Raw genomic sequence first — 25,103 nt, forward strand, 5'->3', positions numbered from 1 at the left:
ACGATTTAATCGACTATCAGACCGACAGTCTTTAGGTGCCATTTGGTATCCGTAAAGTGTCTCCTTGTACATGAACTTGTTTTGTTCAATTTTCTTGTACTTTGGAATTTTATGCAGTTCATTAAATGCATCTATTTAATAGAATGTTGCTAGAGAATGTGTTTGATGGAAGGCGGCGTGAGAGGTGTTGAATATTTCTTTTCTTCTCATTTGAAGGCTCCATCAAACTCAGTCTTTTAATACTTTCCTCGGTTGCGTTCTATTCTTTAAAATGTATTATTCATATTCATTTGATTGAATGTTCTGGAAATCGGACTTAAATGTATGTTGAAGTTTTTTCTTTGTCGGTTTAATGCATGGCTGACAAAGCAATACATCTAATAGCTTGTACAGTAAAATTATAATTCCACAAACTGCATACTCCTAATATTTGAACATCTGTACATGCTGAGACTGTTCAAACTTAAAATTACCGAAAACAAAGCAACTGTCAGAGACATTTAAAATCTCGGGCATACGACAGAGGGACATGATGTGACATTTATCAGAAAAGATAATAATGAGGAGGGCAATAGTCTCGGTAAATATTACTTGTCTTTCAACACCTCGGTCAATATTAATCTTACTTTCTGTGTCAAATCACACCATATTGTACAGCTGGAAATCCATCAGTCTTTTAAATGGATAGCTGATACTTCAGACTGTTATTTCATTAGGACATTTTGATGGTAGTTCATATGGCAAAAGTACATAAATTGCAGCATATATGTATATTGTTTTTATACGAATTGCAATAAGGCAAGAAGGTGAGATTATAGTAACTACTTTGGCAGACATATTGCACAGCTTGTGAGAAAAATGCGCAGGACCTAAATAGGCTGAATATAATTTTTAAAAAACTCCAAAATAACTCAATGTTTGGACCTGTTAAGAAATATAAGAATATTATCTTATGTGTACGGGTCAATGTCGCCAAATGAAATCCGTATGTAACGTCTATTAGGTCAGTATTAAGTCACTAAAAGGAAAAAAGGTCCAGTCCTGATTGAGGATAATTTTAAAAAGATATGTTAGTGTTTTACCACCACAAACGTCTTTCAATGCCAGACGAACAGCGGGTAATATAGAATTATGCACGACATTACAAGTCTAAATTAATACAGTAATGGGGGTAATCAAACTACGATAGTAACTATTCATATGGTTTTAAATCTTTATTATGTTTAAACCAGTAAAACGACAGCTACTTCTAGCCTTACTCACAAACGACCGGCACTAACCGGGTCTAACAATATGTTTAAAATAATGTGTATAAAACAAGTAATGAACATTATACATCTGGTATACATATACCAAGGCACCGTTTCTCAAAATTCCTAAAATACTGGATACAGTTATAAACTAAATGCGAACATGTGAAAAATGCCATTTATAGATAGTATTTCTATTTGTTCGCTATAGTATAAGAAAACAATCTAATAGCTCTGAAAGTTTCTGAAATATAATATGTAGAGAAATGGACTACCTACGGTATTTTCTTATATATATACACCATTATCAGTTCGATGGCATCCGCAATAAGCCGGTTTGATTCTTAACATCACATCTGTCGAATATTTTGTCTGTCATATTATGCAGCATAAGTACTCATGCCACAATATTAGCAATATTGTCCTTAAAATGAAAAACTTTAACCGCGGCCCAGCCACAGTCTGACACTTCGCATCATTCACACGCAATAATTAATACAATGAGTCCCGAATGTTTAAACAATGTCAACATTTATTAGATGCTACGAAATACAACTGTATATCACAAAATTAGCCTTTTTTATCAGAATATCACGAAATATTCCGATAAACTAGAGTACCATTTTAACATCTTTGGAATATCACAACATATCCATCAATATATTGATGCACTATGACACACTTGGTGACGTCATTAAATGCTCCCGTTAAAATACTGTAGCGTCATTTTGTGTCTTCCTGACTTTAAAGTGTGTCACATTTTCACCAGTCTTTGCCTCATTTTACGAATAAATGAAACATCTATAGCATGAATTTATCCCTCTTCACAAATAGTGACTACAATTAAAATCTGTTCGAACTGGTGATGTCATCAGTGGGAGCTGACTCTAATTAGAAATCTCTGTCCCAACCGGTAAGATCATCAGGGGGAGGTGACTCGTCATCTTCTGGATAATCGTCAAAATTGGATGTATCAACGGTGCTCTTAATCTGAAAAAATAAGTTCAAATGAAAACGTTAAATAAATCATTTTCATATTACCTTAGCTTTAGAATTAATCAAATGGGGAATTGCATGTATTCTTGTTAAGACATTATGAAAATAAAAAAAAGTCAAACTGTTGACATTGCAAGATATTCATATCGAGTTTTACAGGATATACCATTTGAGTTTTTTTTTTTTTGTGTGTGTGTTCAGGCATGAACACAGAAAAGATTGATAAAGAAACAGTAATGATATAAAGCATAGATCAGCCGCAACATTTCTGACATACGGTTTGTTTTACATACACTGAACACTCACAGATCCATTTAGATCCACTTACTACTTAACATGTCCAGCAATGAAAGCATTATGATAAATGGATTTCAAGTAGGCTTTTAACTACATCAAACTGTGAAATGTAACAGCAGCACAATACACAGCGGCACTATTAAATCATCTAGAGGTAAGCTGTATACATTCAGTGAGAACAAGTATAAGTATATTGTTCGACCTAGTAAGTTAACTGCGTGCCTAGTTCAACCTTAATTCAATCCAATTTACATTCAAATAAAGGTTTGTTTGAGTTTAAAGCAACAACGGCGCAATTTAGGTCAAGCTTTTATAGTATGGAGATAGACACAAGGTACACCATTTCAGATACAGATGGGCACCTGACTCGCATCCCATTTTGATGTCCTCTCCTTAAACAAATAATTCTACATCCCAAATCTTCTTTCAGAGTAAATTATTTATGAAAAACTGAGCCACGTAATGATACGCTACCTTTGGTTGTAATGGTGCAGTCAAAGTGCGCTTTCGCAAGCCTTCCCAGTTAAATCCTTCGAACCATTTATGTTTTTGTATCTCTCGTATTCCGCCTCTTCCAAAGCCCAATCTTTCCGTCGGTATATCCCTGTGAGAAAGAGATGTTTCAAATGAATGAATACCCACAATGTATGTCCTAAAACTGGGAAACGTATATCTTTCGGTTTATATGATTTGAATCAGTATCTCTTTAAAAAATAAAAGACTTTCAACTTGCCCATCTTATTTATACCCTCTTACATATTATTGTTAGACTCCGAAACTCTAGTGTCAATTAAATCAGTTGTACGCTGCATGACACAGATTAATAGTTTAGCGTTGTATTACAATATATTACTTAAAAAGGCGTTTAACCCACCACAAACTATCATAAAAACAATGTAACTCTGGTCTAGTAATAGGACGTCCACTGTTTCCAAAGTGAACATCATATGGCAAGTGCTTTACAACTGGTAAAACAATTGCTTTATATTTTCTTCATATTCATATCACATGAGGAAAACATTGCATGTTAACAACAAAAAAATGTTGACACTACTAAAATACCGCTGGAAAAAATGGCACTTAATCTTCTTCAGACAAACAAACAAAGAAGAAAATTCTGTACCTGCATAGCTTTTTGATAAGGTTTGTGGCATTTTTTGTAATTTTCCTCGGGAATTCTATCGTGTCGATACCTTTAAGAATAATGTTGTATGTCTTCATGGGATCCTGCCCAGAAAACGGTGGACTGAAAAAAGAACGCTACAGTTTATTAATGCAAAAACGACGAAGCAATTTTAGGTATCATGTAAAACATCGCTGTAACGGACAAATCTGTAAGTATAAGGAAAGAGTGCAGGCTGTAACAGCACAGCTGTCGGTAAGCGTACCCAATACATATCTGTATTCAAAAGCATCTAAATTATCTTCTTATAGTTTTGTTTACCTTACAAAATTCATGTCTTAATCATTTAACTCCTTTTGGGTTGCTCATACAGACAATTTTAGTGTATACACACTTAAAGTACACCCGCTTCTTTTGTACAGCTCGTTTGGGCTTCATTTCCTATTTCGGCGATTTTTTCTCAATCTTGTTATATTTTATTACTGGGTTTCTTATCCAGGCCAATTATCCCAGGGTGAGGCTCAACATCTAGTGTTAGGGAGACAAAAGAATGAAAGATAATGAACTATATCACTTGGGCTTGGAAACAGCTTCTAATTATATGGCATAGGGTATCAAAGCCATTGGTTATTCATCATCTGCAGTTTTCAAGATACAACAAGAGCTCCGCCAAGCGGGGTTTCAAAATAAGATATTTATAGCAACATAAAAGGGAAGTAATTCGAAAACAAATTATTGTAAGTGAACAAAAAATGGATCTGCCAAATCAAAACAAGAGCACTGCAATGCAGAACAAAAAACACAAAGCAAAGTCACATTAGACCTTTGACCCCTAAGTGTGACCTTGACCTTGAGGCGAGTCATCCGAAACATACACTCTGCACGTCGCCTTGGTATGGTGAACATTTGTGCCAAGTTTCTTTGAAATCCTTCAAGCAGTTCAAGAGTTATAAAGCGGACACGAAACAAACTGATGTGACCTTTAATCCCCAAGTGTGACCTTGACCTTGAAGTGAGACATTCAAAATTTAGGCTCTGCACGTCGTCTTGGTGTGGTGAACATTTATGTCAAGTTTCTTTGAACTCCTTCAAGGGGTTCAAGAGTTACAGAGCGGACACGAAATTGCTAACAGTCGGACGGACGGACACCAGGGGTGTAACATAATACGTCCCTTCGGGCGTATAAAAGCAATCTAATTTGCTTACCTTCCAGTTAGAAGTTCGAACATCAATATTCCTAATGACCAGTAGTCTGCAGTTATATCATGACCTTTGTTTAAGATGACTTCCGGTGCGACATATTCAGGTGTGCCACAGAAAGTCCAAGTCTTACGTCCTAAACCAACCTTCTTTGCAAAACCAAAGTCAACCTGGAAAAGAAAAGCAAAATCTTCGTTATATATTCCCCAAATAGAAACGCGTCGGAAATATTAATTGCTAAAACTGTGATTATGTTTCATCTGCCTCTATGTCCTAATATATCATGACTATAAAATCTTATTAAGGTGGACATTAAAATTTATAGATTTAAAAAGAACGCTTAAACATGTGTTCACGCATAATTTTATCCTAGAAATATGAAAACAGTCAAGCAACTTTAAAAGCGTTTCTGGACAATTTTAATAAAACTTATCAAGATAATATATAAATTTCACTTACCAATTTACAATACCCGTGAGAGTCAATAAGAAGATTTTCCGGTTTGAGGTCTCTGTAGACGATGCCTTTACTGTGCAGATAGGTGAAGGCTTCAAGAACACAACCCGTATAGAATCTTGTTGTAGTGTCATCGAATGATCCTCTGAAATTACAGATATGTGTCGCAATTAGGCAAGAAATAGAAGATTGTAATCTTTTTTTGCAACTCGACGTCGGCGCTTTAGCAGAGGCTAACCTGGTTTCCTAGATTTTCAGTTAAGTATGCAAATATGAAAGCGATAAATACTGGAGACGGTTTCAGACGGTTCAAATAAAAGTCTTGAAATAGTAACATATGGGAGATACAGGTACTATAGTATTAATAAGACTTTAACTCGGAAAAGTATTAACTGGATGTCAAAATAATGCCAATTGTATTTTCTTACATTAAATAACATGATTTTCTGATTCAAGTTTGAATATTGAAAATGAATTCTAATAATGATTCGACCTCTATCAAGTATATACAGATATATTACCGACAACTTCAAGAATCATGTTAGAATAAAAAACAATTGGCTTGATTAAATGTTACAGAAGGTGCGTTTCTTTTCAACTCGACATGAAGACAACACATGAGCAGAAATCTGAATTACAACATGTCAGATAAAAATTCTTTTCATAAAGATGTCCATCAATATGTGCAAAGGCACAATTCCCGTGAGAAGATAATAACTATAAACATTGAGTACATTAAAGAGTATAAAGACAAAGATTCTTTGGTATCTAATGAATCTGATAAATGATGTACTCTGTCAAGATTGTACAAACAACAAGTATATCAATTACTGTCAATACTGCTTTCTTCGCCACATCGCATGATTTAGATAAATCAGGGTTGCGTAAAATACTTGCCTAGATATGTTTGTTCTATATCTAAATATTTCGTATCTCTAAGTTGAAGAAAAGGTCGAAAGGGGAAGGCGAGGGCAAACATGAAAGATTATTCATGACAAGAGAAATTCTAACTCAGTTTTGTTTACATATAGTCCATTACTCATGTTTGAACTGTAAACTTATACAATCGGTGAAAATCGATGTTCTGCATATTTATTTAATTGTATATGCTCAAATGATTGTTGGGCGGAAGTGAAGATCTGATATAACATGATATATTACGACAAGAAACATATGTTTGTGAAATTTACCGGAAAACCTACGGTTTTATTCTTGATTTACCTAGTCCTTTACGTATGTTTGTACTTTGATAGAGTGATATACATGTGATTTGAATCATTTGATATTCTGAAGCAATTATAAAGTGTTGTGACATTCTTCTTCGATACAATATCTTAATGATTTATATCTAAACACATATTCCTTAGTCTGAGAGTGGGCTGGAAACATTAAGATGGAGCCTTTTAAATGGAGGTATTATAAAAATGATCTGTTGTTGCGTATGTTTCATTCAATCAATTTCGCAGATACCTTCTTTTCAGACTTTGGATATTACTCATGATGTCCAAACAAAGATAAGGCTGATTTAATTTAGATGCTAGTCAATCAAAGTTAACATAGAGAATCAAATGAAATACTGAGGTTATTACTTACTTATCTCTAAGAACTGTCCACAGCTCTCCACCTAGACACACTTCCATTAGCATATAGAGGTACTTTCTGTCTTTGAATGTACGATATAATCTAAAATTGCAAAACCAGAATTTTGAACACCCAAAACAAAACCACAGCGAAGCGTATGCAGACATACACATATACAGACAACGTAGAACAAACAGACAACGAGGATAAATCAAACACAAATAGGAACCAAGTGGGGCACCGCCATCTGACGGTCTGTGGCAAAACCTACAATGTGGAGCCATAATCCTCACTGTTTGCTCCCCTCCAAGACACACTACTTATACTATTGCATTTTTATCTATGTTTCGAAAGCTTTGATGATCTCTGTTTTGTCCATTTGATCCGTGGATAGACAATATAAATAGCTGTTACGTAGCAACAATGTCTATAATATCATAGATCACAACCTTATTGGTAAACAAGATCACAACCTTATTGGTAGACAAACGTAATTATAATTATCTTCAGTAATCGCCTCATTCTAGAAGAGTATACTCGCAATTTGAATTTAATACGTCCGAAAACATATCAAATGAAACTTATTGCTCTGGCATCATATGCTACAGTTTTCTTAGTATATTGTTCATTTTGTATGTATTTTTAATTTCACTTTTAACTGTTTCGAGAGTGAGGATGATCTTCCTTTGCTGGTGGTCGTTTTTCGCAGATAAGAAAATACATCAAATATCTAAATTGGACGTCTTCACAACTAGATGTGATTATGGTAGACTTGCACGTCATTTATCTCTGAGCTGGATATGTATTCATGTGTAAATTTTAAGGTACTTGTGGTAAAATAACATCTTTTATAAACACTTCTATTTCATACCTGACAATAAAGTCGGATCTGGACTCGGACATAATCTTCTTTTCATTCATGATATGTTCCTGTTGGCGTGTTTCAACTATATGGTGTTTTCTCATGATTTTCAATGCAAACGTTCGACTATCGTCATTGTTAATTTGTACCTGAAATATAGGGAAAACTGTAAAAACCATTTTGGTTTGCTTTGGTTGGTTTAACGTCACACCGACACAGTTAGGTTATATGGCGACTTTCCAACTTTCCGTGGTGGAAGAAGACCCCAGATGCCGCTCCGGACATTATTTCATCACGGGCGGGTACCTGGATAGAACCATAGACCTTCCGTTAGCCAAGTGGATGGCTTCCTCACATGAAGAACTCTACGCCCCAAGTAAGATTCAAGTCAACATCGGTGAGGGGCAATTGATTGAAAGTCAGCGCCCTTAACCAGAGGCCTCTTATTGATTCTCTGTAATTCTGATGTAATAATTGATAGGATGTCAAATAAAGAATGAATAGAAAATGTCAATAAACTTTGCACTGCAGACCTAATATATTAAACCTTGTGCAATCGCCTTTTTTATCCTTGGCAATAAGGTTTTGAGCTGGAACAGCATGAATCAAACTGAAGATGCATTTACACTTTAAAACGGCGTATCTTACTTTCAAAATGTTGGTATTGTATTATACATGCAATATTGGTAATTACTACCGTATAGCAGAATGCTTATCATTTTTGATAATTGCTCGTATGCGTATTTTCTAGCATTTTTTTTATTTTGAGAAAACTGCGAACGACCGACTGAATATTGATATTAGCATTTTCACTCTGGATATCCAAAGGTTCAGTTCTGATTTTTTTTCCAGCAATGCACAAATCATATTTTTCTTGGAAGTTATTTTTCTTTGTACGGCGTTCTCGTAGAAAAGCTTTCAATTTAAATTCCTGGGCGATGAACGTCAAAATACTTCGTTTGATATGATAAGTTTATAATAATTTACAACAATTATTGTCTCGGCACAGTGCCTGTGTTTTGAAAAGATATAAATAAACTGCGATTTCCTCTTAAATATTAGCATGGAACTGAAAGTGCTGTTAACATTTGTATGGCAAACCTGCCAATATTTATAAGTCTGTCCAATTAACATCTCGTCTCAACGACCAACGGAAAATATATATTTCAGTAAACATTAATCATATCAAATTAGGGCAGTAGGGTATTAACATGACCTTAGAATATAAAAAGCATTTACTTCTCATAAAAGCAGGTGCTTCCTGGGGCAAGAAAATGCCAAACAGCATGTCTAAAATCAACAGATTGAACAGAAATAGAAAGTTTTAAGAAAATTACTTCAGGCAGTTCTTTATCTTCAGGTATGTAAAGTAAGCAAAACTGAAATAGTTACCCGACAGGTGAAAACTGCTCCCTGATCTAACCAGATAGATTATATTCCTGAGAAAATATATTAATCTAAGGCAGCTTCGTAGGCAAGTCACAGAAATAGAAAACTTTAAATTTAACATATTAGGATTTTCCAGTATTTCAGTACCAAAGAGCGAGATATTATTTTCAAACTGTAAGTATGGAACTCATGTTTTCAGTTCAATTCGCCAATGAAATAAATATTGTATTTGAAACTCTCATATGCCGACATTTATGCTCACCAGTTCGACTCTGCCGAATCCGCCGACTCCAAGAGTTGTAACAATACTGAGATCACCGAGTTTGAGTTTGGCAAATTCTGCGGCAACACTGTAAAAGCAAAGAAAAAAAACTGTAATTTTAATCACGCATTAAGCAAATATATGAAATTCATTTAATCTAAATGTTATCTGGCCAGAAGAACAAATTAAGTCCGTCACTGAAAACTAAATGAAATTCGTCTCATGAATCATTCAGGTAGCATTAGAAACATTTCATTTCATGTTTGTTGATAAATATTGAATTCCATCCTTTAAGAAATATACTTTGTGTCGAACAATATTTAATATAAAACCATTGCAAGACAAACATATCAGGTTCTCTAAACAATGACTTTATTGTAATGCTGGGTGATTTTTATTTTCAGAAATAAAATGTTTCCAAAAGAATTGATGTCGTCTTTTAAATTACTGCTTTGATTATTTTTAATAATGGATTGATTTTACAGGTCGTAATATCTAGACAAACAATTACACACCAGGTCAAATGCAAAATTTGCTGTCTGAAAAAATAATCCATGGCTATTCTAGTTTGGAGTGTATAAAACAATGCAACTGTTGAACTGCAAAACAAAACCTGGGGTTAATGAGAATTAGACATTACTCATGTCTGCTTGGAAAAATGAGATGCGGATGATGATGAGGGCGGCCTTTCTAATTATGGCGATATCATTGAGTAATCTGAGGAATGCCGTAAAGAATTAAACTATTGAGCATTAACACAGCAAACACCGTCTATATATTCAGGGTGGTAAATTTGCGAAGGCTACTGCGTCGGAAACATATTCTTTCTGTAATAACTGCGGAAAATATTAATTTGCATGAAAATCTAATGCAGTATAACACATACTTGTTTACTATTTCTTCGTCTTCGTAGCTACGCTGTAAGTCGTCTATGTTGCTGATAAGCTGTGTGTATGACCTGAAAAGAAAAAGGCAAATGAAAAAATTTTCATCGTTAGTTATACCTTTTATGCTTCATTGTGACTACTTTGTCTTCTACACTTTATATTTTATGGCTTGATATGTAAACTCTTTATAAAAAAAAAGTTATACGCATTATTATATTGATAATTTGATTATAGTTATGGAAACAAGACTTAACAGCAGGAATACAAGACGTGTACTTGCTTTAAAGATAGGTTAAAAAGTAGCGCCAAACTGTACAAAACACATCAGCTTAATGATTTATCTGAGCATCATTCCTAGAAAATCTTTTGAAAGTTCAAATTTGTTTAAGTAGTTGTGGTATGAGAGTAGACCAAAAAGCATTTAAATGTTGATGCTAATATACTAAAGTAACTTTTCGTAATCCAAAAGTTCAATTCACTAAACCATTGAATCATTTTATTTTACTTTTTTGAACAAAAACGCATATGAATATATAAGTGGGCGAGGGTTCACTAGATGTTAAACCATGTAATAAAAGGTATATAAACCAAGTCCAACTACACATGTTTACTAGAGAAAATCTTATATTAAGTTATCCTCTTTGACTGCTACGTATTCTTTCAACCGTATAATTGAGATACTTACTCTCTGTCTAGAACGAGACAATCAACACCATCGGGATCATCTGCTATGATATTTGCTGTTCTTATATCTTCTCTGTAACAAAATAGACATTTTTGTTAGGTTTACATGTGGAATGGCTATTAGATGATAATTCACTTTTAGAAACACAAAGTGTAATATATAATGCAAACTACTTTTTCCAGCGTTATTTAATAAACAGAGGAATTATTGTTTATATTTTTTCATTATATTTACTTTTGCTTTGTCTTTGAACAGAACGAGAAAATAGGTTTAATTTCTTATAAATAATACTGGTACAATAATATCAATAGTAACCTGTTCCGTCAGATTGTACTTGCGATCTCACGCTGTTTACAAAAGAACATTAACAAAGTAGTATCGTTCGAAGTAACTTCTTTCGACATTGACAACTAAAGATTCTTAAAAAATATGATTTGGAGCTAAAACTCATTTTTTGACGCTAAAGATCAAAACTGAATGGAATCTGTATGATATTTATTGAATATAATGATATTTTTAACTTAAAAGTCGAAAATGATTTTTAACACGAATTAACACGACCGTACGTTTTTGGCAGATCGATAATCTGACATTTACTATGTTTTTCTGATACTTAATATGGAACAGAACATCTTTGTGTGACAAATAATTGCAAACATGTGAGCAAACAATTTTCTTTATTCATGGATTCCCCATAAGTCCCTATATGGTTTTTATCCGTCTAAACGCTTAAAATATAACATTCAGCCATTTAGACAGCCATATCATAAATATATGTTTAACATCTATCCGATATGTTTCTTTACAAATTGTGAATGAAATAACTGTAATGTACCCTTGTAGGGCTCTTTCGCCAAAGAACTCTCCTCGTTGAAGATATCGTAAAGATTGGTCCTCTGAACCTTTTGAAGTTCTTTTGGTTACTTTAACCTGAAAACACAATGATTTAATTTCAATTCGGGTTTTGCCATACATAAGAAATTAGTTTTTTATTCATTATCTTTGTTTGGAAGTCGACTCACTACAACCTGACCTTAATATGAAGCCTTTGTTTCAGTTTATCACAGCTTCAACGTTGATATTTAACATGGCCCGTTTTAAAATATCAACACAAGTTACTTTTTTCTACATGGCCTCTCTACCATATTCCATGAATCGACTATGATAAAAGCAATCACAGTAATCTAGGAAGAAAGAGGTCATTTCATTTTCCTTGTTTTTTTCGTAAACAATTCCTTGTTTTTTCGTAAACAAAATGTTACGAAATCACACTTCTAATTAATTATGTTACAGTGTAGAATGTAGATCATGGTTTAGATACGTCACGAAACCTCTTAGGTTTGCGTAAAAAATACCTATTCTTTATCAATCTTTCTGATCTCACCTCTGTCAAAAACTATAATAAAATGTCATGATATTGGCCCAAACTAAGCACGAGGCATGATGAAAAATGTCGACTATAAACACAAACAAAATCTATTAAAGAGTTTTTTCTGTCTGATTCTTATGATAAGCAAAGCCAGGCCGACCCAACCCGATGCTTACCGTCTAGTTGATGATAGTAGGCTATGAATTTCCACTTGATCAAGTGAAAAAAAAACTTCAAACCATGTACTTGTAAAAGTTTATTGTAATAGGTACAACTACACTTCTTAAAAATAAAAATTTACACTCATTTAGTTGATGCCTTACAATTTTAGATTTTACCTCGCAACTTTTCTCATGAATATTCGTTTTTAATTAATATGCTGGTAAAACTGTATTTTGAGTGAATGGTAAACAGCAAGCACACTTGTTATGTTGTTTATGTTGATTTTTTTTCTGCAAATTACTATCAAATCTGACATTGAATGATCAAGCAAAATTCATTTATTTTTTTTTTTAATGGAAATGAGAAATGCATACCAGGTTTGACGTCGTTTTTGTTTCCCTCTGTCAGAAATGCTTTTACAAGATAGATACATTATACACAAGTAACGGTTTCTCTCTCTAGTAAAATTATTATAATAATGCAAAGTTTGCGAATAATGATTGATTTATGCAGTCTGTATAATGTTTATATTTGATACAGGTATTGTATTTACATACTTTATGCAATGTTCCTTTGAAAAGAAAAGGAAAAATGCTTGAATTAAAACATACAAGATATAATAGTCAATCAATTTGTCTCGTATGTTGCATTCTTAAATGTCATATTGACAAACGTGTTTGTTTTTACTCATTACTTTCTGTCTTCTTCAAGGCTTTCTCGATATTCATTAGACGCATTTGTATGTGTATCATAAATAATAGATATAGCGAAGAACTAACTCCAGATATATACTTTTTACTTTAAAACTAACATGTTTCGTCCATTGGACTTCATCTGAGTATAATAACAAAACAGTATGACGTTATTATTATACAAAATTGATTTTTTGCCTACACAGCATGTTATTATGATAAGGTTAAACTATCTCAACACTCTGTTAAACTGCCATGGCGGATGCTTTGTTGTCAAGAATATAGCCTTCAACTGGCTATTTCCTATAATTAAAAAGTATTGTTTTCTAAAGTACATTAATTATACTTTTCTGTTGATATTACTACAACATAATCCTCTTTAGTAATTGTTATATAATTTTAGATAACTAGCAAGCTGATGTAATCGTTCCCAACTAAAAACTATAAAATAGAAACAAACTAATGGACCTACCTTTCCTTTTGATATAATATAAAACGTGTCCCCTCGTGCCCCCTGTCTGATGATACACTCGCCATTGTTATAGTGAGTCTGAAATTAATAAGTAAAACATTTAGGTTCAGTAAAACGTGGCACATTTTTGCCACAGCCGGTGCTACACTAAAAATCATCTGACCAATTCCTTACAATATAATCATACAAAAGATTTATTTCCATCCATAATGTAAATGAGCCCGTTCGCTTAGCTTAATAGAGACAGCGCATATATACAGATTGTATGGTATAGAATTCGATCCCCGAGAGAAGCAGGTGTTCCCGTGAAGATTTGATAAAAGACATTGCGTCTGAATTAATTTGTCCTCGGCCTCTGATTCATGTGGATATTAACAGGTTAGTATTGTACAGAATGCAGAAGACTTGTATGTTAAACATCCCGTTGTTAAATAACTGAAATATTGTGGGAAAACGGTGCTCTAACAGACCATAATGTGGTTGTGAAATTTTCAATAATGAAGCCATTTTATTTCTACAGATATGTTGAGCTTAATTATTCAAAATACTATTGACAACGGGCCAATACGTTTCACATTTGCGGCGATCGTAGTTTTGAAATTGGTAACCGGGTAAATTTTCGGCACTGCCCGGGTCAGTCCGGCGTACGCCGATGTGCATGAAGTCTTGCAAGATAGAGAAAACTGTAAATCATATATTTTCGCGATATAAATTCGGGAAACCTCTGGCAATGTATGGTACATGTACATATCTAAAAAGGTAAAAACATACCACCCGAAAAATTTTCTCTAATTTATTCGTACAGATCACAATGTAAAAGCGTATCCCGTGTCGAGTGAAACAAACTGGTTCGTTAATTACTGCCTCTTTTGTTTTGCGCAGCTGTTTATTAATGATAGTAAACATATCTGCAACAGGTTAACCAGCTCTCAAAGGGGGCAAATATGCTGTAAATTTCTACTACACACATAACATAATCTGAGATATACATGGATATTAATTAGAATTGATAGTCACTGCCAGGTTGAACTTTTTTCATCCGGGTCATCGCGGTCATCTCCCTTTGTACCAGATTATATCGGTAGATGAGGAAGTTGGTTAGAAAAACAATTGTCTGCATGTTTTAGTACAGACGCCAATTTGTGTATACAAGTGTGTATACAAGGTTATCCGGTGAAAAAATCACATATCCAACCCTATATAGATTGTCATACATAAAAGCAGAGCAAGTTTACCTTAATCATGGAATTTTGTTGCATTATATATAGTGCATTGTAACTATTCAAAAACGATTCTATGTAAAGAGTTCAAACTTTAGGTAGCTCCCTTTATTGTATAACAATACAGTTTCATATTTGTTTAAAGGTGATCTGAACACAAAATCAGGGATAGTATTGGACATCATTACATCCCATTTGTTAAATCCCTCCTTTAATTGATATTTCATGAACATCTCGCTGTTACATCTTTGATTATGATATTGGCCTCTCTTTGATTATTCCACCTTTCAATATATCATGTGGTTCAAACTAAGTCTTGCTCTAAGTAGGTTAGATCTGTAGATCGAACAACTTCTGAACACAGACTAACCTTTAGGAATGTAGATGAACTTTATATGTTTAATTAGTACTGATATGCGTAGATGTTAGTGAGTGATGTCTGTGTTTATTTTGCCTATAAATAATCTTCTATAAATATGAACTTACTGGAACAATTATATTCCAGCAGCGAGCGACTTGTTTTTATCAGCATGCTGATTTATATAGTTATGTCAGTACCCAATTGCAAATGCGCTACGCATGGGCTGCATTGAAAAGGTTTATATCTTAACTGACTTCAGAACGTGCCTAACACTTTAAAACGGCTTGCGGGTATATGCAAGTGTCATTTTTACCAGGTGCTGATTCCAGCAGAATTTTAGATGTCAATTAATTTCATCCGTACGTAACAACAGTTTTAAGTATGACAAGAAACGTCATTTTCACAAACGTTGTTTTACTAGACTGTTTTATACAATCTCTCTCTCTCTCTCTCTCTCTCTCTCTCCCTCTCTCTCTCTCTCTCTCATAATCGATGTTCATGCATCCTCTGATGTTTATTTCAATTCAGCTGAAAGCTGAAGATGATAAAAAAAAACGCCACTACAATCTCAACTGACTCATCAAATATAATTGTTTGGATAAACTCTAGGGCCGTATCATATCTATGTTTATTGTGTATAAATTTCACCATCGGAAAGCACTTTTAACCCTCTATATTTTTCGCCGAAAGTTCTGTAAAGCAGCTTCAACATTGTGCGTTCCGAGGGTATATTAAAAATATTATTTCAAATGGTTGAATGTCCTTCGTAGGGGAAGATGAGACAAGTGAAATGTTCGCTTTAGATCATAAATAGTATTCTTTACTTGGCATCCATAAGGTTCAATAACATCTTGTGAAAAGGAATGATACTTAGATCGAAAGCAAATATAATTATGAGAACTAATAGCTGTTTTCTTCAGATTATTCGCATTAAGTCACGTGCTTTGCAAATAAGAGAGAAAAAGATAAACGTTTTCTATATCAGACAGTATCTGAAGTATTAGCTGATGAACTAACGCTAAATCCGCGTTAAATCTGGAAGCGATTTAATTCCTTAGATATGGGGTCTAAGCAATCGTGATATTTCTCAGATTTGACTGCCAAATCTTTCTGTTCATCGATAGAGTTTTTCTCAGACTTCTTTGGGGGAACTTTATATCTAATTATTACATGTTTCTGTTTCCGTGACTCATGCCTGATGTTTATGTTGCCGACAAATTTTCTTTTTCAAATATAAGCTTACAGAAATAATTACATTCTGGTGGCGCGCGGCAACACAGGATTAGCCTCTTCATTTACAACTAATGTTCACAGTTAATGATCTCTTGTTCAAATTATCAAACGTACAAAACATGTTACAATCAACAGCATTGTTATTTCAATGTTTTTACCCCACACGCTTGGAAATTACTTCAACATCAAAAACATTTCAAATGCATAGGTTCAATGGCCTTGTTAAACCACTATAATTTAGATGTTAATTATTTTCTGCTTATGCCTAATTACATTTGGCAAAGCAATGTTTTTTTTTAATTACATCAAAACAAGAACAGGAATAAAGATGTCATTTTTCATTTTGCTAAAGTTCTTATCTATGTATCAGATGCAAAAATACAAAACAAATGAAATATAACGTCATCGGGAAATTATATGTAATTTCCAAAACGTTCTTAGGCTATTGCTGTGCGATAACTTTGTTTTCTACTGCGCATCTGCATTACAGACAAGACGAAAATTTTCATTTCATTATATCAACACGTCACCCGTTCGGTTAAACAAATTGAATAATTATATTCATATACACAGACTTTGATAAAACTATATGTCTGACAATATGACAAAAATAAAGGAATCAAAGACGTGTATCAACTGTTTATAAAGCATTCTCCCGGATGTGTTTTTTTTTTCATGAAATAACAGTTTTACAAAAGCGCAGCGACTAATGTGTATTTAAATGAAAGTTTAACAAAAGTATTAACAGACTTACTGAAAAACAATCATGGAACGAGCCTTCAAAAAATAAACAATTTGTGCTTTCCTTGACTAACATTTAGATTTTTCACACATGTTATCTTTTTACTTATCAACCGTTAGGTTCATAAAGTTTAGACTGATTGGGAAATAATGATATGGTTAACTTATTTAAACTCAAGTTCATGTTAGATAACCGATACTTTTTAAATATATCATATATATGTGCTCATAAAAACTTTAAAATCGGCATGGAAGCAGATAAATAAAAGCCGACTCGGTAATATTGCGTCCTCTCAGAAGAGGTAATGAAATATGTAGCACCCTTCACGCATCCTGCTGAGGCGCAGCCAGAACACTATTGTAAAGAAAATTAAATGGACCCTATGATTTTCAACCCCATGGTTCCAAAGAAACCAGGCAATATAACAGCACAAAGTCCAACAAAAAAGTCCATTACTATCTTATCAATTTTTTATGTACAAAGTATTATAATATGCTCACTGGCCAATTTCAGCGATAAGTAAATGTACTTTAACCAATTTCAGTATCGAACTGAAATAAATTCTTTTATTTGTAATTCATATGATAAAAGAATTAATGGTATGAGTCTTAAAGTCATGCAGCTCTTATATTACTAATATCAAATCCTGACTCAAAAGTGAGGTCATGATGAAATTATTCAAAAATGTCATGTGAATAGCAACGAATCTATGCAAATATCTATTTTAGACTCCACCACAAGACAACCTTGACGGTTTATCTATATTCTGCGCTCAATGAAATACTTGTGTGATATCATTTTTGTCATTTTTTGTTTCAACTTGCTTAGTCATAAGGCACTTTGATTTTTTATTCAAATTATCATTAATTTAATCAAAACTATATGACCAATTTAAGATTACGTAAACAATCTTTCAACAGAGACAAATTTATAATAGTTAATTTTGAAATAGGATTAGATTTTGACACAATCTCATTCGCCAACATATGGTGCAATGGAGATAATGGTCTATCTTTATTTTATATCTGCTAACTTATCAAATACATGAAAGACGGTATAAACACAGCAGAAAATTTCTGCGACGTAGTATAACCGATTAAATATTCTTTTTTCTATTTCTATTCTATATTTCTAAAGAAAGGAGCACATTATAAAACCTTAACGCTCAAGCCGAACTCTCTTTACGTCAGAACGACGCCGTGCCGCGCTCAGAAAGATGTCATGCCACGTCCCTATAAAATTCTAACACGACGCACAGCCCGGGTACTTTTTAGTGAGGTCTGCTGTCAAATAGGTTGCCATGTTTAAAGAAAACGTCACATTCTCTTCTTCTGTGTTATTTTTATTTAGTTGTGTGTATGTCTTTTCTTATAAATTCGGCTTTTGGTGACCCTGGATTGCGTTTTGTAGATCTATATTTTCTTTTATTTTTTTTTTATTTCATTTCTTTGAAAATGTATATTAACATATAGATGGCTTATCAAGAACAATTACTTTGATTAGGGAATAATATTATTTGTCTGCTTCACATTGCGCTCGTGCATATCAAATTAGTTTTGAACATTCATACACTTTGTACTCATGCGAAAGTAATATAACCAACAATACACATAGCATTCACAAATACTCAATCAGATAACACATCAACAGCATGACATTAACATATCTATAATATGAGACTTAGTAGAACATAAGTACAACATAAACTATTAATTTCAAAAAGATGATTCGAAGTTTGCGTTTCAATATTGGTATGTGTTAGACTATTTGACTGAACTATTTGTCTGTTCTTTGTACAATACCGCGGTCCACGCCTTTAACATAACTTTTTTGTTTTGAAATAGCACTTGGAATTCACCGTACAGAAAATTTCAAGTAATTTTATGTGTAATTATTGATCTCCAGTATAATAGGCCATTTTAGATACATGGTCCGGTGAGTGAGATTATTGACAAGTACATAGCCATAGGCTTCAGATTTGCAGATTCGCATAATTATCATTTTCGCGTTGTATCCGAGGTATTTATCAGACTGCATCATATGCTAAAGTGCAATTCATTCCTGTGATGATTATTTCATGCAAAAGATATTTCATTATCGGTGGTGATCAGCCGAGTGTTCCTATGCCAACTTCTGATGAGATATTGAAATATGATAAATGCAATGTTAATAAGAAACAATGAACTACTGCTTGTAATGAACTTTTAATAGAGCCATTACAATTTCCGTTTTATTTTCACAAGCTGACAGAAGAATACAAACTTATTTTTTTACTGATTACCATTTTACAAAAGCCATTATTACTTTTATCTTTATTTTAACAATTTTACGTCGAATCAGAATGACTCAAAGGAATTTATCTTTGTACCTAAGGTGTATGGGTTTCTGCTAATAATATAAAATATGTAAATATTAATATACCGACAGGTAAAAATACAAAAATTAAAGAAGTTTAAAAGTATATGTTAACTAAGAATATTTAGCTTTCATGTCTTTATTATTCAATTTGACTGTTCTGTAAGAGTTATAAAAATGCTTACCTCCTCTAAAACATCAGCTATCTTGCTAATCGTCTCTTCAGGTAAGTTTTTAAACGAGGGTACACTGAAAATACAATAAAGATATATGTATATTACAACTTTCTAAGTAGCGGTTAGATATTGTTGTTTGTTGTACAAGAGTGAGCACTCGATAGGAAAATGCCTTTATGGCGCACTTTATGTTTAGGTCGAAGTACCATTGCTGCTCTTGTCCATCATACCATCAACACTAATGTCAAGAAGAAAGCATTTACTTGTTCTGGAGGTTGAATGTTGTTGCTTTACTGTATCTAGTTTTTATTTCAATTTCTGTTCCGGCTCGATCAACATGTAAGGCTTTAAATATAACCTACTCCGAATTGAATTCATTTCGCCTTGCAAAGACATTTGCAACAATGAAAGCAACTATCTTTATTCGCACATAATATTTTTTGTGACTAAATCTATATGTTGTGTTACAGCCGTTATAAATCTGAAAAGACATTGTTCAATGCTATGATAGAAAAGAATAATTCTGAAAAGTCTAAAAGTTCCGAAAGTAGTTAGTGTATATATTTCTTGTAATATGTAAATTTTCTTCACTTTTTATGTCTATTTGTTTACTTCTCTGAATACTCATTTGAACTTTGTATAGAAAATATTTTATCTAAATGCTGTATGATAAAACCAATTAAAGTAAATTTTGAGTACGAAAACATAACTTGACAAGTGCACTGTTTCCGCTAACAATTCTGTAAACCTGTTTTATACGGCTTGCGGATCACTTGATACCTCCAGAAGTTTTCTGATACTCTCGTGCACAAGAGATTAAAAAATTGATTCAAATTAATTTAAATTACCTGCAAGCTGTAGCAGGTGCTACCTATTGATCCTGTAAGATATAGAACTACAAGGCAGCTCACGGAATAAAAGTCTAAGCTATAGGCAAATACAGCTATCAAAGTTTTACGATTTCTCTTAGTATTTTGTTTTATCTCTCATCATTTTCAAGACTTGTATAATAACATTTTATTTGATTTTGAGACCGTAAACACGTCAATTTCTTACTTGTAATTTCATCCCGAAACTATACTGTTATTAAGATATCTTTCCAGCAACACACAAAGCTTATCTTTAATATCTGCCTTCGTTTTTCTATAAATACATTTCACGTAACACCTAGAAGTACATGTTACTTGTTAATTTACAGTTCAAATGCACATTTCCTTTGATAAATGCGTTTATGCACATCGACTGTAAATACATTTTCATGAAATCTACTGACCCAAGAGTTTATCATTTGTAAGATCATAACGTTTGTGCCTCAACTGAATCATGTGCATTTTGCAAGGTACTACTCACGAAGAACATGCATAAGGAAGTGATGTACGAACATTCGCTATTCTGTACAAGACGAGTAGTGTTCATATGGGTATGAAATAATTGAAATACACCAACTATGAAATTCATTGGGTATTAAACGCATAGGGTATGAAATTCATTGAGTAACAAATGAACTGTTTATTGGTTGTGCGAGTAAATGACTCAACATACCGAAACAAGATTATTTAAAAGCTACGAAGTCGGTTTTGAATTACTATCCAGATTTTTTCTTTTTACGCGAAAAGAAACGTATCACTTGTAAGACTAAATAGTTTTACTCAAAACGTAAAATGTCTTTTCTGGAACATCTAAAGATGTTTTAAAACAATCACTTGCAAAACATAATTCCTTCAGACATATGAAACAAGAATCACTTTAGAACATTAAACACGTTTATATTTTAGGTCATGATGTTTGACAGTATGTCAATTAATCAAGCTGCTGATAGGCCAAAAGGTTGGGAAAGCGTTCCAGAAAATGGTTTGGGAAATCAGTTTTTGTTTAGTTCACGGTACAAAGGTTGTCTTATAAAAATTCCAGGTGCAAGATGGAAGACAGGAAACAATACGCGGTAAGTAAATTTATAATGCAGAAAACTGCATTAAACCTGCTGGTTGTTAAACGTTAATGGATCAAATTAAAACTGACAAACTGCGGAAATGGAAGCAGTTTTCAGATGATGATTTTCATCATAATCAGTTGTTGGGCAGTTCGAGCATATAAATATTATTTACTTACTTTATGCCCTTAAACTAGCTTTCTTGCAGACAAATAATAATTTGTCTAACTGATCGAGTTTTTCAAATTTAAACCGACCTTAATTAGAACAAGGAAATTATGCCTTAAAAAATATTGTTATATTGCTGTATAATGGAAAATATCACAAAACTCTTCGAAACAGATAACGGTATTTTATAGACACGCTTAATAAAACTTGTTGAAGTGTTGAGAATGAAATAGATGGAAAACTTTTTTTAATATGAACAGTAAAAAAACACGTTAATTACAGTTCAGTGATGAATATTTTGATAATCAAATGGGAGAATTTTAATGATAAATGATAAGATTCTCCATTTAAGTGTTTCGGTAGGATGTTCTAAGATACATTTTTATATCTAAGAACATTACAATAATTTGTTGTTATCAAAGCAATTTATGTATGAACATGATGAAATGTAATAATCAAATATTTCGTATGTAGCACTGAGCAAAATACGCAGTCTATTTTCGAAAACGGATATCACAGAAATCTTTGATTTCTTGGAATAAATAGAAAGCAAGACTGTATACAACATGTTTCAAAGATAAAAACTGAATGGTAGTTGTGTGTGTACATAAGTAAACAGCTTTGACATAAACAACATTGCTCTGTGCAATAAACATTCTAACTCTAAAATTAAAAAAAAAAGAAAGAAAAAAAGAAAATTACTGACACATTCACAGAAAAGCCGTGTTTGAAGTGTCGAGGACCATAGCTACCTTAAAATTTCATGAATCACTCTATTCAGTAAAAGTAAAGGTCCCGTAATGACAATCGGTAAATTACATTTTATTCCGAATGCAACCTTGGCATTCTCCGGCTTTTACGGAAAACCATGTGGGCGGTCAAACTCCAACACAGTGTTACTTCCCCTTATCGGTACAGTAGATTTGATTGTTTGACAATATTTCTGCGTGGAGGTTGGTGGGCGGTGAGCTAAAGTTACGCCCGAAGAATGCCAAAATTGCCTTACGAGAAAACGTAATCACACGGAATTTGCCGGTTGTGATTACGGGTGCTTTACAATTTCTTTATTCATAAAATTTTGCGTATTTTACAGTTACAGAATTTTGTCGACAATGCTTGGAAACTTGGTAGTTTTATAACTAGAGTGAGTCGAAATTGTATTAACTTCGGTTATTCATATGGGATCGATGAATTTATTTTGTAATTCAGAAAATATTTTAATTCATGAGTCGTCAACGTAAAAAGTCATCATCTGTACATGTCATATAAGAGACATTTTGCTTATATATAGTTCGGTCAGAACGTAAATGGTTTGTCTATCTCTAAGCCATTGTAATGTTTTTCGGATTTCGCATTCTTTTCCTAATCTACTACTTAAGGAAAGTTTATTGAGAATTTAACATCGATATATTGACATATTTAATGACAAATACCAGCATTCTTTGCGAAAATACTGAACATACTTTTACGGGCCAAAATGTAATATATAGAGAGAAATAAGCGATATACTCCGACAACATTCACGATGATTTTAAAAATATTTTTCTGCTCCATAACACATTAGCGAAAATCTACCCTGAAAATATTGACAACTTGTTATAATCAGCAAAAAATTTGAAGCATTCACCTCGCAGAAACAGAAAATAGAAAGCTCTATTTTCAAGCTGACACAGCAAAAAATATTATAACCTAAAAATTACCAAATCTATTTATAATCTGAATAACATATAACAAGTGCAAAAAGTGGTGCTTTTGTCGGGTGAAATTTGACCATATTTTCCCATACATAATCGTCCCGGAACGAATTTTTTACCTACTGTCAATATAACAGATACAGTTAGTAAAACATTCGAAACAGACATTTAAAAAAAAGTACGTAACAGAGAAAGTGTAGCACCTGAAATTGTCGAAGAATTAACCGCCAATGCAATGCAAAAGCTTTTTCATAATCTAGATGTAAAGCAAGCATAAACGCAAAAGGTGGTGGAGTATTGAGATCCACCTTTCTACCTTTCATTAAAATAGTATAAAAGAACGGTTGTAGTTCGTTGCATTATAAAAGCGTAGAATGTTATATTACAAAACATTTATTTTTAATTTTAGTAATATTTTTACCAGATTTAAATCTAATCAGATATAAAATGTCTCTCTAGTCGGGAATCAGATCGTGCATGACTCATGACTGCAAAATGAATCTGGAACACAGCTTTGTCTACATGGTGGATAATACAGTTTATATCAGAGAATAAACAAGTCTTGGACGTGTATCAGCTATATGATTTCTACACGGAACATGGGAGAATCCAAGATTTTTGATATCTGAAAGATAAACTGACAGTCTTCATTATTATGTGTTGATGCACTCTGTGCACTAGGAACATTATGCATCAGCAATCTGTAAAGGCTGTATGATTGTTTCATACATTCAGCACAAATACTTTCAACTTGAAAATACATATTAAAACGGCAGCATGATAAACCATAATATAAAAATGTCTTTCTTTGGAAACTTTATTTTATAACACAACAGATGTGTGAACACATTTTTGTCATACAATGAAAATTTTTTGAAAAATGCATTTATTTAAGGGGATAAATTTAATGAAATATAAACATGAAATGAAATACAATTGTTTTGTTTCACTATATGAAGGTAGAATTTTTCTTTATGTCTAAGTTATGACATTTGGCAGACAAAGCAAAATACTTTTCGTGCAAACATAATTGAAAATCTATAAAATTATATTTGTTTTATTTTCATTTTGTCCAATCTATAAAGTTATTTTTGTTTATCTATTTCCCGGTAAATTTACGTTTCGTGTTATTTCAACAAGAACATTTTGGCGAGTCCGTGGGCAAATAAAACTAACAATTTTATCTATTTCCCAGTTCTTAAAATCGCTTTCCATGCATGATTTTTATTAATTACACTTAATAATCTCATAGTTGAGAATACAATATCTGAATTCGAACATAGTTTGATATTCGTTATCAAATCGAAAACTCGTGTATTTAGTAAACCGTTACTCAGTTAAGACCTTGCAGTAAGTGGCAAATAATAATATTATTGCTTTACTTTTCATGGTCATACATGCCGACTTTAATTTCGGATTTCGATTTCTACGGAAGATATGTATAAATAATGTATACAGAGAAAACGAAAGCAGTATAACCTGCGATAATACCTGCGATAGTACCTGCGATAACGTACATCAAAGTAAACGATGGAATATTT

The 25,103-nt window shown here is 33.0% G+C and overlaps 1 protein-coding gene across 6 annotated transcripts in view; it reads right to left on the reverse strand.

Annotated features, from left to right (window-relative positions):
* Positions 1-1,199: 1,199 nt before the first annotated feature.
* LOC123563923 (cGMP-dependent protein kinase 1-like) overlaps positions 1,200-25,103 on the reverse strand; it is a 179,061-nt gene continuing 155,157 nt past the window's right edge. For all 6 annotated transcript variants that reach the window (XM_045357092.2, XM_045357091.2, XM_053536520.1 and 3 more), the window contains 13 exons: positions 19,780-19,843; positions 13,684-13,761; positions 11,824-11,918; positions 10,989-11,060; positions 10,303-10,374; positions 9,417-9,504; positions 7,775-7,914; positions 6,916-7,005; positions 5,326-5,467; positions 4,873-5,036; positions 3,667-3,789; positions 3,018-3,147; positions 1,200-2,240 (listed from right to left, as the gene is read on the reverse strand). In XM_045357092.2, coding sequence (XP_045213027.1) covers positions 2,142-2,240; positions 3,018-3,147; positions 3,667-3,789; positions 4,873-5,036; positions 5,326-5,467; positions 6,916-7,005; positions 7,775-7,914; positions 9,417-9,504; positions 10,303-10,374; positions 10,989-11,060; positions 11,824-11,918; positions 13,684-13,761; positions 19,780-19,843 — 1,357 coding nt within the window. In that variant the 3' untranslated portion in view covers positions 1,200-2,141. The remainder of the gene's footprint in view (positions 2,241-3,017; positions 3,148-3,666; positions 3,790-4,872; positions 5,037-5,325; positions 5,468-6,915; positions 7,006-7,774; positions 7,915-9,416; positions 9,505-10,302; positions 10,375-10,988; positions 11,061-11,823; positions 11,919-13,683; positions 13,762-19,779; positions 19,844-25,103) is intronic.

Source organism: Mercenaria mercenaria, chromosome 2, assembly GCF_021730395.1.
Source record: "Mercenaria mercenaria strain notata chromosome 2, MADL_Memer_1, whole genome shotgun sequence".
Lineage (NCBI taxonomy): Eukaryota > Metazoa > Mollusca > Bivalvia > Venerida > Veneridae > Mercenaria > Mercenaria mercenaria.